Raw genomic sequence first — 19,024 nt, forward strand, 5'->3', positions numbered from 1 at the left:
CATAAGGTCATAATAGACACATGGTTCTGTGTGCAGATGTGAGAATTTTTTTATCCATCAATGTAGTTTTGTCTCCAGTTAATATGAGAAGTGGAAATGAAGATGGGGTTTCCCAAACTGCAGATGGTTTATACATAATGGGCCACACACAATCTTGGCCAAGGCCACTTACACTGACACGAAGGAACAAAGATCTTTTTTCAACGTATCTTCTGGGTGAAAATAACAGTTATGTTGTGCCCTCTTGTGGTAATTGGTGTTATTGGTTGGCAGTTCCCAAATTGGCTTTATCACTGCCTGAGGACTTGTGTTTCTAGGACTCTAGTTTTCAAATCTTCTCCTGGCCCATCCCTTCCTCCCATCTGATTGGAAGATACGGTGCATCTCTAGTGCCTAAAGTGCCTAAAGTCCTCTGTATTCCCAGCTGTTGTTAGCTGATGATCATGGAATAACATGGGCAAAATCCATTCTTAATGGTCAAAATGTCGTCAGTTCTTTCTTGCAACTGTTTAATACGAAAGTTTTTGAAGAATTGGTTACCAACCATAGCACCTGCTCTCACAGTTTACAGCAAATGCTTGGGGAATCTGTGCCCGTGCTCATAATGGGAATAGGAATTTTTCAAAAATATCTGGTGAAAGGAAAAATTGGCCCAGTTTTGTACGGGATTTTCTAATGGGTCAGTGTTTTCATTCTCTATCAGTAAGGAAATATTTCCACACTTGGACAACCTACAAAAATTACTGCTTGAAGATGAAGGGTTAGGGTGACTCTGGTTATAATGGCTCACTGAATGTCACAGTGACAATATAAGCTTAGATGGCATTTTCCTTGTTTCCCCTGCAGTTGAGAAGAAGGTACATGTTGGCCCTATTTAAAAGTTTAATTTTTCATTCTGTTTTTGTGTTTTTCTGCTGACTCACTTTGCTCCTCAGATTTCAAGCTTATTACAGTTGTTTCCAGTGATCATCTGATAGTTTAACATCGTGTTCCTCACACTTTCTTTTTAGATGAGGGATCCAGTGTGTGTATAGAGCGTCCTCCGTGCACAAGCAAAGACTTTTTCCAGATCCATACCCCATGTGATAAGGAAGGAAAAGTAAGTAGAAAGTGTGATATTATTTATAAGCTCTTTGAGCTTTCTGTGGTATCTTGATTTGAAAACAAGACTTTCTAGGAATTTCTTTCCCAATTACTTTTCCAATTTTGCTTCCAGAACTGAATCTCTCTGAGCTGTGGGCATGTCCTTTAGTTGCTTTCTCTCCAGCATTTATCCATCTATAAGCATCTGCTTGTCTTGGGTCCGCTAAAAAAATGTTGTGGTAAAATGCAAAGCTCCTTGCACTTGTGATTGGTCTGACTGGGTCCCTGGTGCTGCCTCTGTGCTCATACAAAAAATCAGCGTTGGAGCACAGGACGAAGTGCTGTCCCAGAATAGACCTTACTGTTCTGTCTTGAGCAATCTTTCCTGGCAAAATTTTGGCTTGTGCCAATGTTCCCTGTCCCAGCAATGCCCAGGCATATGTCAGGTGCTGGCACGGCACAGGAGCTCTGGAAGTGACCACACCAATTTTGGGTGGAAGAGTGTTTGATATATGCCATGCCCCTTGGTTTTAGCGTAAAAGTAGAGTCTACGATCTTTTTAACTAACAGTATAGACATAACCTGGGAGTGCTCATGTACTGCAGCAGAGTCTAACTACAGATAATGTGCTTGTCTCATGCCCCAAAAAGCCTGACCTCTCAGTGGGTTGTTTCACCCAGGGCTCTTAGGTCTACTGAGTCTCTCACAGGAGGATCTCCAGGTGGAGCAGCCTGGATTTGGAGCTCTCCTGCTCTTTGTCCCACGGTGGAATTTGGCAAAGAAACTCCCACTTACTGGGATATGAAGCTCAGAGATGGATGGGCATGTGGTCAGGCCTGTTTTGCCTCTTTTCTTTCCTTTCCCATCTCTCTTAGAGCTGGATGGGACAGCAAGAAGACAAAAATCCATAGCACCCATGGGTTGATGGCCTAATACTTGCTGGCAGAGATTTTGAGATCTTCTGGTCATCTGGTTCAAAAATGCAACTGAGAGATTGTATGCTTTGATAAGGAGAGCATCAGTGAATTTAAAGTTAGACCTTTTCTTGTCTTGCTAATTCTTGCTCTGTGAACTTCTTGCAACAACTTCTAGCAGCAATATTTACTCCTACACCCCCAAGTACTGAATCTTCTGGTTGGAATAAGAACATGTTATTAATGCACAGATACTGGCTGAATATTCAGGTCTGCTTGGTGCTTGGCATCTCTGGAAATCAGTTAAGGTTTGCAGAGCTCCCTGGCCTTTTCTCCAACTGATGCAGTACTATCAGAGGACCTGGCTCTGCAGCCAATCTGCAGGTGAACAGTGGCTGAAAAGCACCAGCCTAAAGGTGTATCGATCCATGACTTACTAAAATCAGACAGGTTTTTCACCGGACATCAGATTGTTGTCTGCCTCCTGCTGTCCCCACTTCATGTGTAGAAGTGGCTTTGGGAGATTGAAGCACTTGACTCCTATTGATTTTCACTCATTTTCTGCTTTAAAAATCCCAGGCTGGTTGCTTCAGCCCCAGTCTTAGAAACCCTCACTTTTGTGGCTGTGGGCACTCTAACCCCTTTGTCTCTGCTCAGCCACAGTAGGATTACTTGATGAGTGTGTATGATGTGTCTGGGCTCTGGGCAGCCATGCAGGTACTTTGCTAGCTTCTGATCATTTTTGTTTTAAATGCTGTGTACCCTTGACACTGCTGAAGTAGACAGCAGTACTCCAGAAGATCCTGTAAGTGTTTGGGAGCAGCAAGGGCAGGCTGATCAACAAAGGGTCAAGGAGATGGGAGCTGAGGAGGACAGCAAAGTGTGCAGAGAGAGATGTAACTCTGATAGAAGGAGCAGTCCCATTGTACCTGAGCAAAGTGATCAATGCAGATCCAGCACCAGCAGCCAGATTCAGTCAATGCTGCTAGATAAATCCATAGTGATGAGGCAGGACAAACGTCAAGCTGGAACATCAAGTCCACGAGGCATGGTCAGGATCTGGATCAGCAGGGTACATGGCCTGGCACAGGCATGGTTGCAACACAGTTCAGACAGAGACCACGGGTAATATCCTCAGCTTAATTGCAGCTCCCAGGAGCCTGTGCTGAGGCTTCTTCCACCTTTTTTACTTTATTTCTTTGAACTGCTTCAAAGCTGACCAATACTTCTTGAACAGGTCAGTGTTATCAGAGTGCTAGCCTTGAGCACAAGCAGCTCAACACCCATGGTGGCAGCGGCATATGCTCAGGGCCCTGACAGCAAGGATCAAATTCAGAAGGTAAAATCTCCCTCACCAAGCTCTGTACTCATGCCTCTGATCTCAAGGACTTCCAGTTGCACTTCAAGGACCAAAGGGTGGAAGAATCCAGTGCAGGAGCTCTGGCCAGGTTAAAGTCTTACCAGTTGGATATCTCTGAAGCTCAGCTAATTTTCATTTTGAGCTATTAAACCCCTTTAGGGATAGGCCTAAAGTCAGATGAAAATTTGAAACCTGACTCTGTGGGTGATTCGTCTCAGCCTCTTCCTGAAAACTTGTGTTGTCTTCGAGAAAGGTGATGGTGGAGAGGCAATACCTCTGTATACGGTAACGTTAAGGACTGACTCATGTTTGTGTTCATAAATTACTCCTTATGTAATGTGGAGGGACTGGAGAAGAGTTGGGACTGTTCCTGCGTGTTCCTGGCATTTGCTCAGCAGGTGGAAATGACCAGTGAGAACTTGAGATCTTTGTAAAGAATAGGCCAGTGTGGAGAAAATGCAAAGCTTGTGGCGTTCTCTGCTAACAGACACCTTTCAGATAAAGGGATTTTATAGTGGAGAAGTTATATGTAAGGTTAGTATGGTCAAAATGCAGAGGTTGTTTATGGAGTTGTTAGAATTCCTAATCTGATGTTCCTCAGAAACATTTTCATGGGAAAATCCATTTGATAAATAGTAATGAACTGTAGTAGTTTTTTTAAGCTTCATATTTTTGCTTTGCTCTTTAAGACCTGACATCTGTGAACCCAGTCACTTCTTTTTTCCCTGCTTTGCCTTTCCCTTTATTGTCCTGATGTGCAAGGTCCGTATTTGGCATAAAACGTTAGGATTAACCTCATTTAATATTCAAAGGAGACCTTGATTTGTGCATCTAGCCCTAAAACTGCCTAACACATCATGTGAGCGCAGTGTCTTCTTCTTCCAGACTCAGATCATGTACAAATGGATTGAACCCAAGATCTGCAGAGAGGATCTCCCTGGCGCATTGACCCTACCTCCTTCTGGAGAGAGGAAGGATTGTCCACCCTGCAATCCTGGCTTTTACAGCAATGCCTCGTCTTCCTGTACTCCTTGCCCACAGGGCACATTTTCAGATGGTACACAGGGTAAGAGTCCCCTAAAAATTGCTTGTGTCCCCAGAACCAGTTGTCTGTTTGCATGCAACTGAATTTAATGACACGTCATCATAAGCTGGAGTTCATTTGGCATAAAATTCTCAGTAAATACCATTGGAGAGAGGGTATTGAATATCTGTTTTTCCTCTGAAGTCTTTTCTCATCAAAGATTGCTCCTCTATGTTGCCCTGCTATGTCCTGGATGCATTTCTTGGCTTGTATAAACATTCTAGGGTGAATTTTAATGGTTTCTGAGAAGGGAATCAGAACTTTTACAGTTAGTATTTCTTTTTCACCTGTATTTCAGCCCATGCCAAGCTCTTCCCTGTGCAAATCTCATTTCAAGCACTGTCAGATGAGCACTCTGCCAACAATTTCCAGCCTAAATTATGTTTCTTTGGTTCTGAGGTGTGTTGACCCAGTGGTCACCTACAGAATTTTGTGGGGACTTGCATTTACCACCAGTATGGTCAACTTTAAACTGAAGCCACTTATAAGGAAATACAGCTTGGGGGAACAGTTGCAGTTCACTTAGTGTGAAGTTATGATCTGCAATTTATAAAATGCTGGTCTTACTTCTACTCTTCAGGTCCTGATATATCTTTAGCTATTTAATTATAAGGAAATGAATTATATTCTTTGCTTGTTATTGGATATGTAGCTTCACTGTGTGATTTCCTTTTCCTGCCCTCTCTCACTGTAGAGTGCAAAGCCTGCCCTGCTGGGACTGAACCAGCTCTTGGCTTTGAGTACAAGTGGTGGAACATCCTGCCAAGCAACATGAAGACTTCTTGCTTTAACGTTGGCAACTCAAAGTGTGATGGGATGAATGGTGAGCCAACTCCCTGTACTGTTACATGCCTGTCTTTCTCCTGTGCTGGTCGCTGTTGTGATGGAGCACTCATCAAAATGAACATACTCTTGGCTGTGAATCACAAAGAGTTTCCCCGTCTTTTCTTTTATAGCACCGGGCTTGATAATTCCTGCAGGAAGCAGTGTCATTAAATATCACAAAGAGGAATTAAGACATCTTTTATACCAGAAGAGGGCAGGAGATACAGCTTACATGAAGTCCCCTCAGCTAAAGACATCCCACCATATACTTTGATGCATCTGAATATCCCTACTGATAAAATCACTTTTGACTTCTAATTTCTCTCTGTTCATGTTTTGTGATAACTATGACTTTCAAAGACACACATAACTTTTGGAAAAAATTAAAGTTAATTAAAGTTTGCAGTCTTTGTTCATTCAGCTCTGAGAGTTTTCTCTCTGCACATGTACTAAAATAGCAGCAGAGAGCAGTCACAGCTCACTTGTGAAAATGGTCCCGTTCAGGACTTTTCTCACCTTTAGCCTTTGCTGAGAGATTTCCCTCCGTCTGATCTGCCCTGTCAGGCGATGTAACTCAAGCTTTGAATTCTACATTTAGAGAGGTGCACTGGAGTATATACTTCACGTTTAATGCACAGATTGATTGACTGATCAGTTTTAAAGCTGGAAGAGATCAGATAGATTATCCCATCTGATGGGAAGATCAGCACAGGTTAGGAAATGTGAGATGATTCCAAGCTGACATTTCCCTATGAAGTCAGCGATTAATGCAGTTACTAATTTTTTTCTTTCTAAAACATTATTATACTGTTCTACAGCTTATACCAGACGTCTGGTAGTAATGCACTGAACTGTTTAAAAACATATGGTAACACAGAATATTTTTTTGCTCTATGACCAAGGAACCATCAATTTCTTGAAAACCTGTTGTTGTTTTGTCCCATGAAGGTTGGGAGGTGGCTGGTGACCACATCCAGAGTGGGGCAGGAGGCTCTGATAATGACTACCTTATCTTGAACCTGCACATCCCAGGATTTAAGTAAGGAACAGGAATTTTTCCAGTTATTTCTCATTTACCTCTGTCTCTTACACCTAGTTCACATTGTGTCTAGAATGAACAGAGTTTTCCTTTACGAAGTGTAAAGGTCGTAGAATCACAGAACGGTTTGGGCTGGAAGGGACCTCAAAGCCCCCCCAGTGCCACCCCCTGCCATGGGCAGGGACACCTCCCCCCAGCCCAGGCTGCCCAAAGCCCCATCCAGCCTGGCCTTGGGCACTGCCAGGGATGGGGCAGCCACAGTTCCTCTGGGCAGCCTGGGACAGGGCCTCACTGCCCTCTGAGTAAAGAATTTCCCACTTGTAATTTGAAGCCATTCCCCATTGTCCTACCCCTACACCCCTTGACAGAGTCTCTCCCCAGCTTTCCTGCAGCCCCTTTGGGTATGGGAAGGCTGCTGTGAGGTCTCCCTGGAGCCTTCCCTTCTCCAGGCTGAACACCCCCAGCTCCCTCAGCCTGGCTCCAGAGCAGAGGGGCTCCAGCCTCTGATCATCCTCGTGGCCTCCTCTGGACTCGCTCTGATACATCCCTGTCCTTGTGCTGGGCCCCAGAGCTGAATGCAGGCTCCAGGTGGGGTCTGAGAGAGCAGAGCAGAGGGGGACAATCCCCTCCCTGCCCTGCTGCCCACGCTGTGTTGGTGCAGCCCAGGACATGGTTGGCTTTCTGGGCTGCTGGTGCACATTATTGAGCTTCTCATCCACCACCACCCCCAGGTCCTTCTCCTCAGGGCTGCTCTCCATCCATTCTCCACCCAGCCTGGATTTATGCTTGGGATTGCCCTGGCCCAGGTGCAGGGCCTTGCACTCGGTCTTGTTGAACCTCACGAGGTTCACACAGGCCCACCTCAAACCTGTCAAGGTTCTTCTGGATGTTATTTGTACCGTGAAAGATGTCATGAATGAGAGACAAGAGGGAACTTAGATTTACTCCTGTGTCTCCAGACATCGCATAGCAGCAGACAATTTTGGAAGACTTTCATTTTCAGCAGTGTTTGCTTGAGTCTGAGATGCCAGCTGGTCGGCTGTCTGGAAACTGAGAAAAGATATTCATATCTCTCTGTTTCTAAATCATTCCAAATTAACCAACTTAAACATGCCATGGGGTAGATATGGGTCCTATGTGACTTTGCACCACAGCTCTAGACAGCCTGTACAGTCTGTGATTCACCTAGAGCCAATGGAGAGATGCAGGAACCTTGGGAAAATAGGACATCCCACCTCTCCTGGACCCTCAGATAGGATGAATTACCTTGTGCTTGTGTCTCTTCTTTATCAAAAGAGTGAGCTTAGACTCCTAGTTCAGACCAGGTGCCAAATATTATTATTTTGTTACTAATTTATTAATAAATTATTGTTATATTGCTATATATTGCACCTCGAATTTTGTGTTCTGTTTTGGGAATCTCAATATAAGAGGGAAATTGAGTTGCTTGAGCATGAGCGAAGAGCAACAGAGCTTGTGAAAGGACTAGAAAATGAGTTATAATGAGTGGCAGAGGGAATTGGGGTTGTTTAATCTGGAGAAGAGGAGGCTGAAGGGAAGACCTCATTGCTGTCTCCAACTACCTGCAAGGAAGTTGCAGCAAGGAGGGTCTTGATCTCTTTTCTCAGGTGACAGTAAGGAGGGTGTTGATCTCTTTTCTCAGGTGACAAATGATAGGACATGATGCAATGGCTTCAAGTTGCTTGAGGGAAGGTTTGGGTTGGATTTTAGGAAGAATTTCTTCATAAAGAGGATGGTCAAGCATTGGAATGGTGGTCTCCATCCCTGGAAATGTTTAAGAGACATATGGACGTGGCACTGAGGGACATGGTTTAGTGATGGGACTCAGTAGGTCACATTGATTGTTCGACTTGATGATCTGGAAGGTCTTTTCCAACCTAGATGATTCTATGATTCTATGATTAAGACAAATAGGGTATGGCAAAACGCACCTCACCTTCCCTTTGCTGTATCTCAGCTGAGCGGGGTTGTGTCTTCTTATATCAGATGAGCAAACCCTGTTTTTTATTTCACAGTATGGCCAAAGAACAATGAAAATAAAAGAGAAGCAAAAAACATATCCATGGAAAGCTCAGTGTGTCCCAGCATTGCTCCACTGCAGTCATTTCTGAGCTGCAGTCATTTCCATTGCAGGTGTTTCCTAGTATTGCTCTGCTGTAGTCACGGGGGATTCTCCAAAGTGGTCCCTGCTGCTGAGTGCTTGGGGAGTCAAGGGTATTTTTAAGCATTTAATACTTAGCAAGGGAGCAGTCTGAATATTTCATTGTTTGCATGAAACTCCTGAATGCATCTTCTAGCGGTGAAATGGAGATGCAAATGAATCAGTGCAAATCGCTTAAAGCTACTCCTGTGTAACAGATTTAAGTGATAAGATTCCCTACTGATACTTCCAAATTTGGGTATTGATTGTAGGGAGGGAACTGTACCATAAAGTAGTCAAACCCTTAAAAATAATCCTGCTGTGCCCAATACTCAGTGCAGAGCTGCTTTGCAGATCTGCTTTCTGTGGTTCTGCAAGGGCAGGTTTTATGTGACAGGATTTCAGTGGTTTCTCTGCTGTATAAAAAGCAATTGGGAGGATTGACTGCTGCATGTCTGGAGAGCACCTTGTAAATGTTTCATTCTGTCTCTGTTAAATAGACCACCGACATCAGTGACAGGAGCAACTGGGTCAGAACTAGGACGGATTACTTTTATTTTTGAGACCATCTGTTCAGCAGATTGTGTGCTGTACTTTATGGCGGTAAGTGAGACCTCTCTCTCCATGACTGAGGACTGAGCCTGGTATTCCACATGTCACTGTAATACCTCTACATTGGCGTGATTAGTTGCACTTGGTTTATCATGACTAAGATTAAGCATGACATTATTTTAGTATCTGCGGTGCCCTTGCAGAAAGGATTTAATTAATGACCTAGCAGAATTCCTCCACCACTTGAATTGTGAGCCATTCTTGGTTGTCTCTTTATTTTAAAAAATATCATTTGACATCAGAGCCAAACTTCCCCTGTTAAAACTCAGTGGCTCTTTTGCGGTCAGGTTTTACTCCCGAAGTTCAAAAGCGTCGCAAGTCAAGGAATAGGGCAGAGGGATGGGAGAAGGCAACTTTGGAAATTTAGTCTTGATCCTGTCAGTGACCCAGAGAATCTGTGGTACAGCAGACATTTGTCTGTGAAAACAAAGTGCCATTGTTTTTACTTTTGTTGTCCATCAGCTGAGAAAGGTGACTGAATGTCTGACCACTCCCTTGCCCCTTCCATTGCAGTGTGAAGCTGGTGCTTTTTCGTATTTAGTGGTAATTTAATGAAATCTATTCTGTCTCCCACTGGACCGTTTACAGCTGACGGAGAATAAGAAACAAGAACATAGACTGAACAGTTTTTTTCTCACATAAATATTGATGCTCTTTCACTAAAGATACCAGCAGACTGGATATCCAAAGGTGGTAGAAGCTACAATATTTCTTTGAATTTTAACCTTCCCTTCTCTGTACAATGGTACCCACATGTTTTATACATAAACAGAATTTGAAATCTGAAAAAACTATTGTGCTGAATCTGTCCTCATAATGTTAATAATTTGCCATAGGACTTTAAAATTAACTGTTGTGGGAATAAGAGCATCTTTTTGAATAGACACCCATTCTCAACTGAAAAATTGCCAGTGATGAAAAGCAGGATGAATATGTTTGCTCCTTTATTAAATGTTAAATGCAATTGTAAAGTCCTTTATATATATATTAATTACTATATTATAAAATACTAATGTTTAGTATAGTATGGCCTCACTTTTTTCTTTTTAATTTTACTGTCTCTGTTTTATAGGATATTAATCGAAAAAATACTAACGTGGTGGAATCATGGGAAAGAAGTAAAGAGAAACAATCCTACACTCACATCATCTCCAAAAACGCTTCCTTCACATTTACCTGGGCATTTCAGAGAATAAATGAGGGCCAAGATGTAAGTATTTATTTACACACAGGGTTTTACAGCACAGCTTTTGTTGGACACTCACTGTCAGAGCTCTTGTCTTCCCTCAAAGCTCACAGGCTTCTTGTAAAGGGTCACCATATAGCTTCACTTGGGAGGCAGCTGTGGATAAACCACCCACACAGAAAGGCAGTTGCATGCATAAGTCAAAGCCCACATGCAATGGCATGATGGAACCACCGCGGTTTCTTTGGCTCTCATTCCAGAGCAGGCAGTTCATCAATGACATGGCAAAGATCTACTCCATCACGGTGACCAACGCGGTGGATGGAGTCTCCTCTTCTTGCCGGGCCTGTGCGCTAGGCTCTGAGCAGTCAGGCTCATCCTGCGTGCCCTGCCCACCGGGACACTACATCGAGAAGGAGACCAGCCAGTGCAAGGAGTGTCCGGCCAACACCTTCCTGTCCATCCACCAGGTCTATGGCAGGGAGGCCTGCATCCCATGTGGGCCTGGCAGCAAGAGCAACAAGGTACAGAAGCTGTGATTGTCTCAGAGTGATGGGTAGGTTGGAACATAAGCACTCAAAGGGGCAGTTTGACTGCTTTCCTACAGGTATGTGCTTTGTTAGCATGGGATTGTGATTGTAAGCACCAAGTCATTTCTTCCTAGTCTAATGTAGGTTTGTACACATAATAAGATAAAATTGACCACACTGGCTCAAAAAATGGCCCAAGAAGTTTTCAGGAAGCTGCACTGGGACAGTGTAAGAACAAGGCATATACATTACTTCCACCTAAAACTGTCCCAGACTCTTGCTGGTTTAAACTCAGGGACTTCCCCAGCTGGATGATGTTTCTGTGCCTTTAGGAACCTGTAACAAATTTGTCTTGTATGAACTTGCCCTTTAAACCTCGATAAGTGTTTATCATGTGTAGTGTCCTTTGGCAAGGAACTGCACAGGGGCTTGAAGAACAGCTCAATTTCATTCATGTTCTTCCTGTCTCCAGCTGAGTTCATATCCTGTCCCTGCTTCTTGAGCACTGATTTTTGGGTTTACTTTGCAAGATGCAAGTGTAAGTGAGGCCATGGTTCTGGTCTATCTACAGGGTTTTAAGCTGGGACATTGGGATCCTAAAAGCACCCACAACAAAACAAAGCAAGAAACTCTGCATTTTCTTGGACAGCAGAAAGTCAAGGCTTAGGAACTTCAAAGCCCTTCTGAGATGTGATTGCAAGGGACTGAGACAAGAATGGGAATTTTCCCAGGGGAAAGGTGAATCACAGAAACAGGAAAAATCCCCTTCCATCTTTAACAAGGAAAGCAGTCCTGTCTGCGTCTCCTTGCTTTAACTCCCAGTTGCTGACTGTACAGTTTGCTGCTGGTTCATAACTGCTCTTTAATGTATTCCTTTCCTTCTCTAAAGGACCACTCTGCCTGCTTCAGTGACTGCATGGTGTCGTACTTCAAGGATAACCAGAGCCTGAATTATGATTTTAGCAACCTCAGTCAGGTGGGCTCGTTAATGAGTGGGCCCAGCTTCACCTCCCGTGGGACCAAGTTCTTTCACTTCTTTAACATCAGCTTATGTGGCAATGAGGTGAGCTCTGCAGGCATTGAGGGCTGGGGGGATCACACTGAGACAGAATGTGGGCTCCCCTAACAGCTGAACTCTCACCATCACTGTACAAATGCTTTCCTCTGGATCTCGTCACTAGTCAGATGGCCATAAGCAGCGATGTGATGTGCCAGCAGAGATGACAGTGCTTAAGGCATACGTAACCCTCAGAATTGAAAGCACGGTCACATCCTTGCCTTTTCTCTGTTCTCATGTCTTCAGTTTTTCAGTTCAGCCTCAGAGCCTGAGTTTTTCAGTTGCTGCTTTCAAGACTACTTTCCCTATGTTTATTTCTTTGTGACTTGGCTGGAGATGTTGCTGTCAGCAGAGCCCTTGTCACCCTGCTCTCTGCACACTCCTAGTCAGGCTTGCCAGTGGCCAAGGTACTCATTGCTGACTTTGTCTGCAGCCTTTTGTAGTGGTGTAAAAATGTGTTTAGTCCATGAGTGTGAACAGTTTCTGCTTCTTCTGTGGCATATTAAAGGCTCTTTCTCTGAATCAGGGTTTTCCCTGGGATTTGGAGGGTACCAGAGCATATTGTCACATACATAAACTGACATTTTGGAGCAGTAGCAGTGATGGGTATTACCCCATGAAAGACAGTGCATGCAGTTTATGTTAATGTTTGTCCCTGTAAAGTTCTGAAATTTCTTTTCCATATACCAAAGAGTATGCATAAGCTCAGGCAAATCAGCAGTCATATTTCTTTAGAGTTTTCCATTCTTTGGGGCTTAAATACATACTTACCCAGCTGAATTAGAGCTGTTGACAAATAGATCCACAAAGATACTCCCCTGTGGATCTGGTCTTCATTTCCCAAGCATTTTTCCCTGGTACTACAGTACTGTCAACCATAGCACCAAGTCTGTGTGCTTGGCATTTTGGAGGGTCAGGCCTGCTGATTTTGCTGATTTGCCTTTCACTGCTGCTGTTCAGAGATTCTAACATTGGTCTTGATGTGTGACATTAATGCAGCGTTGAAGGCTATGTATCAGTTTATGTTTTTCATGTATTCATGCTTTGAGAATATTTTATCTGGTTTAATACCCAAATAAAGAGGTATTCTGTAGTATATTATTTACAGGCAATATGTTTTATTTTTATTTTTATTTTTTTTCCCAAGCCATTTTATGGCTCTGCAAGCACTGTGCTGTCAAGATAAACGGAGAAAAGTGCTTTGTACACAGGTTTCTGATAAGACATATAGCAGAGGTGACATCTTGTTTCTGAGTCTATACGAGGCCTTAATCGGAGCCTTCACAATGGCACAATTTAATGCTGCAATTTGTTTCTCTCGTGATAGAAACATCAAGTTGTTTCTAAGACACAGGAATGAAGCTCATACAGTTTGCAATCAGGAAGTTTGCAATTTCTCCCAAACTTCTCCACATCCTATCAGCAACCAACAGCTTCCCCATTTTTCCTGATTGTCTGTCTGCAGGGGAAAAAGATGGCTATTTGCACTGACAATATCACAGATGTTACTCTGAAGGACATGGTTGCAGAATCAGAAGATTTTTCCAACTTTGTGGGAGCTTTTGTCTGTCAGTCCACCATCATTCCTTCAGACAGCAAGGGTTTCCGAACAGCCCTGGCTCTGCAGTCCAACAGCCTTGCTGACAGATTCTTAGGTATGTGCTTTGTCTTTTGCATGTTGCCGCAAGTGAATGCTGTGGGTCACAGAACAGAACACACACAAGAAACAAACCACCATAAATGAGACTTTTTAGTCCCTGAAAACTGAATGTGCACCAGGCCAACATGCTCAGTGCCTTTCTGTGGGAAGCTTGCTGTTATGGTATCTTGGTTCCCAAAACCTGGGAAATAAAGTTACCACATATATCCTTCTCATCCTCTCCTGTGTTTAAGATGTACCTGATCTATGTTTGGATGTACCTGACATGGAGCAGATGTCTGTATTTTGAAGTCCTTTAGAAGATCATTATAGAATCATAGAATGGCTTGGATGAGAAAGGACCTTAAAGCCCATCCAGTTCCAACTTCCCTGTTGTGGGCAGAGACACCTCCCACCAGCTCAGGCTGCCCAAAGCCCCATCCAGCCTGGTCTTGGGCACTGCCGGGGATGGGGCAGCCACAGCTCCTCTGGGCAGCCTGGACCAGGGCCTCACCACCCTCAGAGTGAAGAATTTCCTACAAACATCCAATGTAAGTCACCCCTCTTTTAGTTTAAAACCATTCCCCCTTGTCTGTCACTATCTGCCTGTGTAAAAACTTGCTCTCCACCTTTTTTAAGTCCTCTTTAAATACTAAAAGGCTGCAACAAGGTCTCCCTAGAGCCTTCCCTTCTTCAGGTTGAACATCCCCAGCTCTCTCAGCCTGTCTTCAGAGGAGAGTTGCTCCAGCCCTCTGATCATCTTTGTGTCCTCCTCTGGACCCACTCTAACAGGTCCAGGTGCTGGGAGCTCCAGATGCCAGTGGATGCAGTACTCCAAGTGAGGCCTCACAACGCAGAGCAGAGGGGGACAATCCCTTCCCTCCACTTCTTGGCCTCACCTCTGCTGATGAAGCCCCAAAGTTGGCCTTCTGGGGTGCAAGCACGCACTGCCAGCTCATGTCGAGTTTTTCGTCCACCAGAACCCCCAAGTGTCTTTCCACAGGGCTGCTCTCAATGAGTTTTCTCCCAGTGTGTCCTCATGTCTGGGATTGCCCCAACCTAGGTGCAGCACCTTGCACTTTGACTTGTTGAACCTCAATAGGTTCACATGGGCCCACTTCTCAAGCTTGTCTTTTTTGTCATTTGGATGGCATCCCTTCTTTCTGTTGTATCAACTGCACTGCTCAGCTTGGTGTTATCAGCAAACTTCCTGAGGGTGCACTTGATCCCATTGTCTATGTCATTGATAAAGATAATAAACAGCACCAGCCCCAAGATAGGGTTACCAGAACCATTTGTGTCGTAGACTAATGCTTGAAGATACCACACAAAGGGACAGGTGGATGTATTTTAGAGAGGAAACTTGTCATGGATGTTCTCAGATATATTTAGGACTGCAAAATAAATCCTTCTTGGCTCAAGAGTGCTGCATTACCACGGGGGCAGAGTAGGGAGCAGCCCAAGATTCAGTCCCAGGGTCAAACTTTGTTTCTGAACTGTGAAGCAGATCTTGACAAATGCCATTGCTTTTACTGCTGGTTCAGTTCGGCTGATGGCACTAGCAGAAGAGTAAGGGCTCACCCCCATCCTTTGTTTTCCTTGCCTGTATTAATCACTCTTCCCAAGTTTCGTCTTGAAGGTCCCATGGTGCATAGAATTTCAGCACAAAAATCTGGAGAATGTAACTAAAAAGAATTCTTTTCTTTCATGTTTCCTGCCCATCTTGTGTAGGGTAAGACCAGTCACTGTAGTAGTCCCATTAGTCCAAGTGTTTCTGCCCATGCCAAGTCCCCACTAGGCAATTTAAGAAGAAGAAGCTGGTGCTGGGACATAATTAGATGAGGAAAGAGGAGACTTAGAGCAGCACGGGACAGTGCACACCATTATGTCTTGCATTGTTCTGGCTCACAAGTTCCCAGAGTCTAAGGCCAGATCAGACAATGAAGTCATTTAGTCTGTTCACCTATCCATTTCAGGCACAGAGTGTTTGTACTTGCTCCCTGGCACTGAGCCCAGAAACTTGTGTTTGACAAAAGCACATCTTTGGAAGAGCATTCAACCTGGACTTCTAAGACTGTCAGAAATAAAAGCTTTTCCATAGTTGTTGGTATTTCTTTTTATTTTTTTCTTTTTTCTTTTTTTTTTTTTTTCTTTTTCCCCACTGGCCAAACAACATCTCTGTATTTTATTTTAAAGCAGCTTTGTTTCCTGTTTGAGTTTGCTTGGCATCACTTTTCAGCACTTGTTTCTTGTTATTTTTCCTTCATTTCACAGCCACTTTTCCTTTCTTGGAGAAATATTTTGTACACTTGGTTCTTCACACCTGCTCATCACACCCTGTCTTGGCTACTTTTCTCATAAACGAAGCACACCAAGTTTGTCAAATCTCTTGCTATCATGTATTGCTCTCAAACATCTGAATACTTTTCTGAGTCTTTTTCTGCAACCTCTGTAACTTGTTATTATCTTTTCTTAAAGTGTGGCAGCAGACTGAAATATTATTCCAGCATTGAATTCACAATAAAGGGAATGAAAATGACTTTCATGCAGGCACTGAATATCAGAGCCCTTCCAAACTCATGGGATTTCATGTTGTCTTCTTGGTTTTGTTGTCCACTCTAGATCTTTTTCAGAATTATAGTGTCCAAGGGACATTCTTTCTTCTTCAGGACTGGCCTTCATCCCATGCAGTTCCTGGCTCCATTCATTATGTTTAGTTTCAGTGGGACCAGCTTACCAAGTGAAAGAAGTTGCTCTGTATTGTATTCCAATTCCTCTTTGTCTTTTCTAGACTTTACCAATAGTGATTATACAGTTACTTGTATATCACTGATGATCATCTTGCATTTTGGGACTCCAATGTCATTGCCTAGAGAAGTCTGGAGTCATACCACATTTGATGACAATTTGCCATGGCCAGATAATTTTATAATTGGTTAGTTAAATAATTTTTAATCCAGAGAGTGTTCTTAATTGATATTACACTACTAACTCTTTAATTAGAATCTTGTGGTAATTAGCAAAATACTTGATAAATTTACATAATTTTCTTTAGCAACCAAATTCATCAGCACTCAAGAATGATATCAGATTTGTTCAACAGGAGCTGTTCTTCATAAATTTATGCTGACTGGTACTTATTATGTATCAATCCATTAACTATAACTCATCTTCCACTTCCCATTTCTTTTAATTTGCCACGTCATATTTGTTGGCCACTTCATCATCTGGCTCAGTTTTGTCCTTTCTGGATTTCTACACCATATTCCCTCTCTATCAGTCTTCTGGCATTTCACTATCATTAAAAGCTCTGTTAAGGACAAATATCTTTATGTGGGAGATCCCATTGGCCTGGTTGCTGTTAGGTATGAGTTTGCTAGTTTATAAGTGTGCATCCCAAGTAGACAAGAAACCCCTTGCTGGGGGCTGGAAGGATGAGGTGTTCAGTCATTGTCTTGGAAAGCAAGCAGGCAGTCCTGATTTTTTCTTAATACAGAGAAAAGATATCAAGATCTTCTGTTTTTTCTTTACTACAACGGTTACATTTTAAAGTGCTTGAAGTTTGCCTTTCCTATCCATAAGGTATATTTTATTTCTAGTATTTCTAAAAAAGCCTCAGACTTACAATTTTTCTACTGCTGCCAAACATAAGCTTTTCCCTTAAGTCTTTAGCATCCATTATCATATTTCTGTAACTCATAACTTTTGATTTAAATAGAGTTTTATTTGATTCTCTATTCCCCCTCCATTAAACTTGTGCCAATGTTTTTATTTAAATCACTTCTTTACTGCTATTCAGATCCAAGGTGGACTCTTAGTCAAAACTATCGTCATTCTTGAGAGAGTCATTGTGGCTTTTTAGCTATCTAATTAATATCTTCCAAGGAATAACATTTTTTTTCCCACACTTGATTTTGCTTCTAGTGTTCTTATTTTTGGGAAATGGCACTTAGGGATGCCAACTGTGCAGTTCTGCATATTGAATAGGAATATTCTCTCATTGCCTCTGTTGAATATATTAAGGTCCCTAGGAGCTATCATCTTCCAGTATAGTGAGTAACGAATATCTGTCTATTGGGGTGAGATCCAAATTTAAGTTACTCTGTGTTAGATGCAATGTCTTTGATGAGAAGTGATCATCAAAGTGATTCCTGTGTGTGTTCTCAGAATGGAAGCCCCACCACAATAACCTGAAGTCTTTCTGTGCACGTTCCTGATGGCTGCTGCAGCACAGCTCATTTTTGTTCTGTGTTGCTATGATGTTCTGCAAGCATCCTTCACCTGCATGACCACCTCAGGAATGTTAATGGGCACATCAATCCCCGTGCTTCCCTGATCACAGGCTCTGACTTGTTCTGAGAATGCAGCCAGGTTGCCTGACATGTTGCAAGAAAAAGAAGAAAACTCTTTTCTTCAGCCTTGCCTATCTTCCCATCAGTTGCTGGCTGCTCCCACTTTGCTTCTATTACAGTTCTAGCAATTGTCCACCTTACCAGGAGGACGCAGTCTGTCCCATTTGTACATCTCCCTCTTTCGGAAATGTTGCAAAGCAGCACCAATATTTTATGTTCTCCAGTTCATGGGATTGAAAAGATATGCGAGAAATTGGACTACTTGAATTTTCCTCTTTCTCAACTCTCCTCCAAAATTCATGCAGACCTCTGTTATTCTACACATCAGCCTGTCATTTTCCAAAATTTGCCATCAAAGCTTCTCTATGAATCCATAATCCTTCTGACTTTTGTCATTGCATTTTTTTTTTTTTTTCAAAGCAATACTACAGATTGCTCGGGGTGTTATGATTATGATGTGTTAAGAGTTATATGTACGTGCATCATAGGCAAGGAATATGCTTTGAGCAGTTGGTTGGATCACACGATCTCCAGAGGTCCTTTCCCAACCTGAGTTATTTTATGATTCTGTAGTATCTTCTGGTAAACTTAAATTCAGACAAAAGAGTATAATCAATTTACATTGGTGTTGTTTTATTAATTTTTATTTTGTTTAGTCTGTATGAGGAAATCAGACAGTATGAGGAACTTACAAATATGCAAGTTAGAATAAAGAAAAACATACATAGAATAAAGAAAAACATATGATAAGGTCATGAAATGCTGTTATGTGAGAACCATAACTTACAGACTGGGAAAATATTACGTGTGAACCCCTCAGAAATCCATTCCTAGCTTATTCCTTTTATTTTTATATTTTTCTCAAATTTTAGGAGCTACTGTTGAAACAACACTGGAAAATATCAGCGTCAAGACAGATTTGTTTCCTCCTTCTCCAAGCAAAGTACCTGATGTGCATTTCTTTTACAAGTAGGTAAAAAATACTGTTTATTAATACCTCAACTTTCATTTGTTTGAAGGAAACTAAAGTTGTGAGGGAAGATCTTTAATCCACATTTAACATTTCTCACTTTAATCACTATCTGGCTGATATTGATTGGCACATTGAAGAACATCATTTGAAATCAGCCAACACTGTTTACTCATTTACTCAAATTATACTTGATGTGTGGACAGACAATG

The 19,024-nt window shown here is 42.6% G+C and overlaps 1 protein-coding gene across 1 annotated transcript in view; it reads left to right on the top strand.

The window, feature by feature from the left end:
- Window positions 1-19,024, top strand: part of ELAPOR2 (endosome-lysosome associated apoptosis and autophagy regulator family member 2) — a 51,311-nt gene that overhangs the window by 22,647 nt on the left and 9,640 nt on the right. The window contains exons 7-16 of the mRNA XM_035315185.1: window positions 1,011-1,099; window positions 4,243-4,423; window positions 5,136-5,264; window positions 6,215-6,305; window positions 8,967-9,069; window positions 10,151-10,288; window positions 10,525-10,788; window positions 11,684-11,857; window positions 13,317-13,506; window positions 18,715-18,811. Of these exons, the coding sequence (XP_035171076.1) occupies window positions 1,011-1,099; window positions 4,243-4,423; window positions 5,136-5,264; window positions 6,215-6,305; window positions 8,967-9,069; window positions 10,151-10,288; window positions 10,525-10,788; window positions 11,684-11,857; window positions 13,317-13,506; window positions 18,715-18,811 (1,456 nt within the window). The remainder of the gene's footprint in view (window positions 1-1,010; window positions 1,100-4,242; window positions 4,424-5,135; window positions 5,265-6,214; window positions 6,306-8,966; window positions 9,070-10,150; window positions 10,289-10,524; window positions 10,789-11,683; window positions 11,858-13,316; window positions 13,507-18,714; window positions 18,812-19,024) is intronic.

The sequence above is a fragment of the Oxyura jamaicensis genome, chromosome 1, assembly GCF_011077185.1.
Source record: "Oxyura jamaicensis isolate SHBP4307 breed ruddy duck chromosome 1, BPBGC_Ojam_1.0, whole genome shotgun sequence".
Lineage (NCBI taxonomy): Eukaryota > Metazoa > Chordata > Aves > Anseriformes > Anatidae > Oxyura > Oxyura jamaicensis.